The 8,601-nt window shown below is 47.7% G+C and overlaps 1 protein-coding gene across 1 annotated transcript in view; it reads right to left on the bottom strand.

Annotated features, from left to right (window-relative positions):
- Positions 1–828: 828 nt before the first annotated feature.
- The window catches only part of LOC119402816 (uncharacterized), a 58,180-nt gene continuing 50,407 nt past the window's right edge, over positions 829–8,601 (bottom strand). The window contains exon 7 of the mRNA XM_049418495.1: positions 829–1,198. Coding sequence (XP_049274452.1) covers positions 996–1,198 — 203 coding nt within the window. The 3' untranslated portion in view covers positions 829–995. The remainder of the gene's footprint in view (positions 1,199–8,601) is intronic.

Raw genomic sequence — 8,601 nt, 5'->3', positions numbered from 1 at the left:
TATAAACGCATTCGGTGACTACGATCTAGCACTATGATTTATATGACCCAGCAGCAAAGTGGTGGAGAGAGAGATAGACAAAAAAACTTTATTGGCTAGTGTGTTTGGACACATCCGGGTCTCTGGACCACCGCGCGGTCCCATGCCACGTCTACATGGGCATGCGTCTTGCCGCAATGGCACCGGCGGCCCGTGTGACCGCAGCAAGCTGCAATGTCGTGTCCTCAGACCACAGCAGGGCCTTCCAGTCCTCGCAACTTGAGATGGCAGGTTGGCCTTGCGGAGGAGGATCAGCATGGTAGCCGAAAGAGCGAGAAACAGACACAAATAGTGAGGAAGAAAGACACAGAAAGAAACATGTATAAAAAAGGCATACTAGAAACATAGAGAAAGACAAAGATAAGAAGAAAGAAAGAGAAAAATAAAAAGAAACAAGGAAGGGCGCCCAGATCCGCTCTTCCTTCTCGCTTGACACCACTGGTGCGGAGCTGCGATAACATTTTGTTCTGTTCTTCTGAATTGGGTATAAACGTTGTATTACTTCCTAACGAGGATAATATCTGTAAAAATACCTGTTGTAGAAGAAAAATTTCCTGTAATGTACTAATCTTGTATGAGTGCGAAGAACCACATATAGACTATATTGAGAAAGTCGAAGTGTTGGTAGTCATAGATGTCAGCTGCCTGACTTTGGCAACACAAACACTAGTATGACGGAAACTTGCTTTAGCAAATGCAAATGAAAACAGTCGCAAACGAAGAAAATAGTGCAATGCAGGCGCCATTCATAAGTATGTAGCGGCAACATAAGCATAAGTAAGGGACAAAGATGCGAACAATATTTATTTTGCGGTCGCTCCTTAAAGCCTATGTAAATGACGCTGAATGCGAGTTATGTAAAATACATTCACTGCAGGCGGCTACATTGTCTCGTGAGAAGAGCGTACAATATTTGCTCTGCAGAATGCTGATACAATTTTACAGCGTATGCTGAGTCATGGCGCGTCAGCGTTGCTAAGTCGAAAGCCACATTGATTGCCTATGTATCCCATTACTTGAGGCATGCTATCGCAGCAGTTGTTGCATTTGCGAGAATCGAAAGCACTGCGACTGGATATGTAGTCATAAACCTCCACGCACTCATAATAGTCGGCATCGTAAACGCCGTCTTGTTGCCACAGGAGGAAAATTGGGTTATCTGAAAGGGTTTAAAAGGACAAGGATCAGATTGGGTTACGAAAAAGGGAAAAATTACATTTTATGAATGACTGAACACAGGCGTCACTATGTGGCACGTTAACATTGTAAGCAGATACGCCGAGATCAATGACGCCCAGGTAAAACGTACAATAATTATAATATATGGGGTTTTACCTGACATAACAGCGATATCATTATGATGCATGACGTAGTGGAGGGCTCCGGAAATTTCGACCATATGGTGTTCTTCAACGTGCACTGACATCGCCCAGTACATACCTCAAGCATTTAGGCTTCATCGAAATTCGACCTCCGCTGCCGGTCAGGTAAGATATAGAAAGCGAAGAACACGTGTTTCGTGATGGGTGCCATGGGCCTCGGGTCGGCGGAGGCTTCTAAATCAACAGCCTGGAAATTGGGCTTATGGGGACGACACGTTTTCCACAGTAGGCATTTTATATTATGAACAATTATTTAAAGAGGCACGTTTTTCTTGGACTTCTCTGATCGATACTGACACGCACAACGCACTCACATATATACGGAACATTACGGTGACAGTGAAAATGCGCCCGAAGTGTCTATGTAACTGCAAAATTGTTATGAATAGGTAGTGGACTGCCACCGTCAGTGATTATCAGTGGCAGGTAGGTAGGTAAAAACTATATTTTACCTTTTGAAAGGAAGGGGGCAAATGAATGGAGATAGGGGTCTTAGGGTGCTACACACGGAGAGGCAGAGCATCGCACGCGTAATACAAAGGTTATGGGTTCGGTTCCTACCAGATGCGAGACGGTTTTTGTCCACCCTAATTCGATGTTATTTTATATTAGCATTACATTATTTCAAATTAAATATATGAATGTAAACTTTAAAATTCCCTTCGCATTATTGTCTGCTGGCTTCAGGTACCTGAGTTCAACAGGAGACCTGCCCCTCGAATCATTGCTCGTCTTTCATTTATTGCACTCAGTGTGAGTTACAAAACAAGAACCACCTGCCACGCTTAAAAAAATTCGCCAGATGCCACGTGCCGTGGGAATCGACGTTATGCGAAGCATGCGACGGTAAGGTGACTGTGCGTAATTTTTTAACATTGAGCGAAACGTTACGAAATGACGCTAATGATATGTGCAAATGGCATATACACACACATACCGATGTTGAAGGGTCTCAACTGTGTTTATAACCAGTTGTTTACAGTTGCGTAAAAATGCCAACAGCAACATGGGTATTAACAACACCAGACGTGGTAAGCATTCAGTGCTTACCACGTCTGCAAGCATGCAGCACTAACCAAGATATGCAGTGCTTATACTTTTCCGTTATGATGGAAAACGCATGCACGTTTCACGAACCCCTGTGCATGTCTAGAAGGGGTTCCTGAGAGTTCTCAGGTAGATGGCGGTGAGTGGAATGTCTTTGTCATTGTGGCTGATGTCCGCAACGTATACATCGCCAATTCCGCTGCTTGTCTGCGTGTGTTGTGTGTCTAGAGGCCAGCGAAGTGGGATGCGGCCTACGTTGAAGTTGCGCATCGTCGCGTGCTTTTATGTGCCTACACCTCCGCACCTGCAATGAAGCCGCTTGCTGTGTACGACACAGTAGGCTCATCGCTACAGGTTTCAGAACGTGCTAACACGCCTACTTTTGTGAGGAGAGCGTCTTTTTCCAGGTCGTCCACGTGCGCGTGCACAGACTGTACGTTGACAGCGGAGAGTGTGAGGATTTTGTTGTGTTTGTGGCATAGAATGAAGGTTTTAGCCCGGTCCAAGGCGATATCTAGAGGCCTGTTTGCTAGCCAGGTCATGTCGTCGATACATTCTCTGTCGGGAGAGCAGGCGACATATCGGAACCTGAAGTCACCTTTTGCGTTGGTGAGGTGTAGGCCGTCGAGGCTGGTAGCCCTGGGACGTGCTACGTAGACCGACTTCAGTGGTTGGCGCTTACCCTCTCCGTAGAATACCTGGGTGTATGTGGCCCTTTGTGACTTATATATAGTTATGGCGTTTGATAGCTCAAGGGGAAACTGTGTCCTCTAACACTAGATATTTTTCTGGCTGGGGTGGTTCGCATTTCCACGGGCACTCATTTCAATTATATTGGGAGGTGTGTGCTAGTGATGTGCTTCGTCCGTGCTGGGACGACAATGCCAGCCGTGGACGTTGGAAATTCAAGCCACAGTCGCACGAGGTTGTTGTGTTAATCACGCACGATGTACCACAAGGCGCCCATGTGTGCATTATTGAGGCCGTCGCTTACGTCGATGTTGGCCGTGATCATGTACGGTTCGCCGATGCTCAGGCTAACTGAGGCCGGCAGGCCACCCATGTCACTTGCGTTCATCTTGGCCACTTTGATCAAGGCATCCCTGTGTAGCTGCTCGTTCTTATAGCCAGTTATGTTATTGTATGCAAGATGACGTAACAGGTTGTCCGCAGCGTCAATGCAACGTGCGTTATAGCGGTCGACGTCCGGTCCGCATTGCTGTAGTATAGACGTATGTCGTCAGGGCCCGTAGCGGCGGCTTCTTCGCGTGTCACAAAGCAGCTCTCAATGAATCTGACGTCATACGCGGTCAGGATGAGGCCATCGGCGAACCTCATAAGAAATTAAGAGATCACTGCGTCAATCTGGCGGACCATGTGGACGAGTGAATGGCCATCGAGCGTCTTGCAGGGGAGTTCTGCCTTCAGCACCCTCATTTGCCTTGCGTTTCAATGTGTGTGCTCGTGTTACTGTGTTGACCGGGACTGTGAATCACCTGTGGCACATAACCGCATAACATCAACTGTGGTATGCGGGTGTCCGCTACACGTGACTTAGAGAAAGGGTTTCAAGACGTACGCGACAGGCGTTTTGCGTTATTCATCTCATGACCAGTGAATCGTGTTCTTCATACACTGATACCCTGCCATGCCAATTTTGGTATATTACAAGTTATGGAGACAACTAGGAGAGCACCCAGACGTAAGCCGCTAGATAGACATATAGATATATATATAGATAGACATATAGATATGTAAATAGAAACGGCCAAAGTGCCCGAGGTTCGCTAAGAAATGCTTCGCATTTAAAAATTGGGAGCCCTTCCAGTTGTCTGTGAAGAGGGATGATCACGGGGCTGGAGAAGCATTCAGGCGGCGGGGCTTGGTGCGCGCGTTCGGCATCACTTGCCCGATCTTCATCATTGCCATTGTCTCATTTGCGACGCTGACTTGCTCTTCGGACACGCCTTCTCTTCTCGTACTACCACTGCTCCTCTTTGGAACGCACGGCTGACGTCCAACCCACGGTGAGTCCAACGAGCAACTGAACACGTCGCTAGTGTGATCTCTTGCGTCACGATACACCGGAAAAACGCGATTGGTTGATGAGACGTATTGGAGAAAGATTATGATGTGTTATTAAAGATGGCTACGCGAATCGCAACGCGCGTACTAGGGCGGACGCGCTCAAGTGGACGCCAGTGTGAGCTAGGTCATGTATTGAAGAATCAAAACCTAAGGTTCTGCGAAAGGCGCAGCATAATCCATATTTTACAATACTAAATTTGAAAATGCCGCCAACCCGGCATTTCATCTGAGCCACGATGTGGATGGACGTGTCTGTGCTGTGTGCACGAGGGTGTCTCAAAGTCAGTGCCGCCTCCCCCGGAGCAGGGTGGTGACACCCTTTTCCAGGTGAGCGCCATATTTGAGCGAAGTCGTTGGCGCGGACGCCACATATTTTTAAGGTGACGTGAAAACGTCATTATAGACACGCACGTGAAACTGAATGCATAAAACGAACTCGGACATTATATTCAAGGTGTATGTGATAACGCACGTCTGCGTGCTCCGAAACAAAATGATGGTTCTGTCGGCGTTGTTACCACCCTGAATCATACCTACATGTACTCCTTCCCTTTAATAAAAAAACTATACAAACAAGGAAGAGCGCAGACTACCAAATGTTGATGGTATGCAAAACAGAATGTTATTACATGAGTTATTGGCCTGGTGTGCGACCGATGGCGGCTCTGCAAACGGCGCCTGTATGACGTCAGAGCGGGGATTCGCGCGCTTTCGTCTGCTACGTAGGCCCAGCACCGTGTAGAAACCACCGTTGTGGTAAATCTCAACAAAAAAGCAGTTCAGTTGGTTATCTGGCGTATGGTGACTACTGATGCCGTTCGAACAACCGTGGGTCTGCTTTTAACGTTCATTTAGAACTACAGTTTTTTGTTTATTAAAACTGCGGCCGCTTGTCCGCGGCGAGTGCTGCGCAATGGTGAAGAACTGCTCTGTGCCTCAGTGTACTTCGTCCACTCGTGAAAAAAGGCGTTAGCTTTCACAACTATCCTAAGGACCCAAAGCTGAAGAAGAAGTGGATAGTCGAGCTCAGAATGGGAAAGCGCCCCACGCCTTCATCGACAGTGTGCAGCAAGCATTTCGCGGACAGCGACTAGGTAAGCTTGTGACCGCGTTTAAGGGGCTCGTCAATACCTAAGCCGTTTATTGCACGCAGGCTATAAGCATAGGTGACTTACACCAGGTGAGGTGCCGTCCCACAACATGCCGCGAAGGCCCCTAGACAAGGTGCTGACGACGCGGCCTCCGAATGGCCTCGCAGGAAAGCGTGCCTCGTGAGGTCAGCTGAGCGGTGCAGGATATTTGAGACCACGGCTGCATTTGGATGGTGTACATACGCATTTTACTTATGGAGGCAAGCGCGCGCTTAGCGGACTGCTTACCATAAAATAATAAGCGAAACCTGTTGCCGCTGTTAAGTGCACATTCTCTAAAAGTTTTCACCTGAGGCAGTGCAGACACTTTTTTAAAAGCGGAGCTCTTTAAGCTTTTCCTTAGGCTGCGTGGCGTGAAACTCGACCCAGCTTGCCTTTGCCACGTTAATCTCTGTGGTGCTGAGCTTTGTATAATCAGTGATTAACTATTTGTTATATTCTAATACCCATGCGACGGCCCAGTGCGGTGTTAATATGAACTACGACGTAATATTGTTCTCACTGAACCAACATTACGGGACAAACTGCGATCACGTGCATCGGCAGGGGATTGTGCAACAAGGCGGCACTTGCGCACTGTTTTGCAGGACGACAGCTGCGACGGTGATGCGATCTCCGTTGACGGCCTCGACCGCGCATTCAACAACGTGGGCTGCGTCGTACACCGGCTCGCCCTCGATGAGGCACCGCGGCCTTTCACAAGCTTTATCTACATACTTGTAGATGCTGGAGAACGGCACGCTTGCTGAAATGTCGAAAGAAACAGCCAAACTAATTAGTATCGTAGGGCGGAAACAAGATAACGAGCGAGAACACTCACACATAGTTTCACTTTCATGCCAGCAATGCGGTCGGCGGCATCGGCGCACTCGTCGGCCATCGGGGAGATTTCGTGACACTGTCAATTGGGTCGCAAGAAAAACAGGTTCAAGAGAACACTCGAAAACATTCGTTGCAGGCGTTAGTTGACCGTCGCGAGGCTGTTCGTTTGACAAAGTTCCCGCCTGAAGCAGATGATCCACATACAGGGCCAGCGGCTGCTGCAGCGCGGTTGAGAGCCGAGTCTCCGTTTTGACGTCGTACGCCAGATAGCGCCACTCCAACATCTCGAGGCCAATTTAATTACACGCGCAATCAGTAAGCATGTGATCACGCTGCCCATATGACGGCTGTTTGTGTTCCTGGCATGCACACTTGTCAGCCTGCGCTATGTGCTAGCCCTTTCTCTATCTTCTGGATTTCCCGCAAAGATTAGTGGCACAATACGAGCCTACTAGTCCACGAGGTAGTATTACTATGAGTTACAGCACAGGACGTTTTGTACAAGGAGGTTACAATCCCGTGACCATGGCGAAAGACTCAAATTTCTTTCAAAATATTGATCAGGGTACCTTTTTCGGTAGCTTTTTGCATCTTCTTTTAAGAGCAGCGTGTCGTGTAATGGTGAAGTATGCAGAGAAAGCTTCCGCTGAATGTCTGTCAATTCTAACCCATGAACTTAGTAAGCATATTAAAGGAAAAGGTAATACATATTGGATGATATTAAATATTTTCTACGTCATATCTGTAGAAGCGATTGTAAAATCACCGCATCTCCTCCAAGTTAATGATGATGAGCGGGCGAAGCACTGGGGTCTTTGGGTGTAACCGTAAATCACCCGTGACATTGCCCACTCACGCATTTAAATGGGTGACAAAGCGGTGTACAGTTATATACAACGTTTTAGTCATAAATTGTATGTCGTTTTGAGTGGTGGATTCCGTTTTCCCTTCATTATTACTGCTTTCTGGTCCGTGAAATGAAGAGCCATGGTTTTTCTATCGGATCTAGCCTGAAGTTGGCAAAGACAAGGTCCCCTTGGTGGTTGTTGGTTGTTTCCAGTCATACAAAATGCGTCGTAGAGTGTGTCGAGACGTCATATACTGCACAAGCCAGTCGTTGTCCTTGATCTCTACTGTAAAGTCACCAACTAGTACGAAAGGGTTGTTCTTGTACTTTGTTTCATAATCGCGCATTGCTAGATCGCTGTACGCGCTCTCGCTTCCGAAGTAGCAGCTTGTCGTCAGCGTTACCGCTTTGCCGCTGCTTCCCAAGCTCTCGCCTCCGGGGTAGCTTGTTGTCTGCGTCGGCGTTGCCTTTCGCGGGTGAGGGCGCGTTCACGTTCGGTTTTTTCATCCATGGCACAAAGAGAATGTGTGGTCTGGAACGCGCTTATGCGCCCTTTCGTGTATTTTCACTGCAGCGTGCATTGTGCTGTCATATGCTTTGATTGAATATTTCTATTCTGTAACCTCCCTTATTCTAAAGTTCCATAACATTTAAAAAAAACACCCAATTCTTGGTTAACCCCCGCATTGGGTCTGAGCCACAGACATATGCGGTGCTGTGCCTTGACGGACATACGGAGAGACGCCAGTCAAGCCTGGGCCTTAAGGTGCTTCAACCCTAAGAATTCGACAGGTCCCACGCCTTGTGGGAATCGATTTTATGCGAAGTATTGAGCGAGCAGTTCTGTGCTGCATTTTTTGGTGTTGAGTTGAGCGTTACGAGGTGGATCGACTTGTTTTTGTAAGTGTAGTAGTTCCGTGCACATCGTGGACTTACCAAGCACATCAACAACACTGCCGTTTAGAGGGTAACTTAGGATGTGACGTAACGTCAGCGCTCGTGTTGGAGCGCATATGTTAGTATTGTCAAAACGACGTACATTTTAGGGTGCGATGACGTGAATATTGCCACGCCCACTTCTTGTTTTATTTTGATGTATTAGGCTTTGACAAGCAAGGACGGTTATCAACGCTCGACGCTGTCCGCGAAGCGAAGCAGGGTTCGAGAAGCTTCCCGATTGTAGTAGATCGTTTTGTTAGGATTGCGCGCCGCACGCGAATGTTCC

Source organism: Rhipicephalus sanguineus, chromosome 8 (assembly GCF_013339695.2).
Source record: "Rhipicephalus sanguineus isolate Rsan-2018 chromosome 8, BIME_Rsan_1.4, whole genome shotgun sequence".
NCBI lineage: Eukaryota > Metazoa > Arthropoda > Arachnida > Ixodida > Ixodidae > Rhipicephalus > Rhipicephalus sanguineus.
The sequence above is the reverse complement of the archived record's forward strand: the minus strand, read 5'-3'. Positions and strand labels throughout refer to the sequence as shown.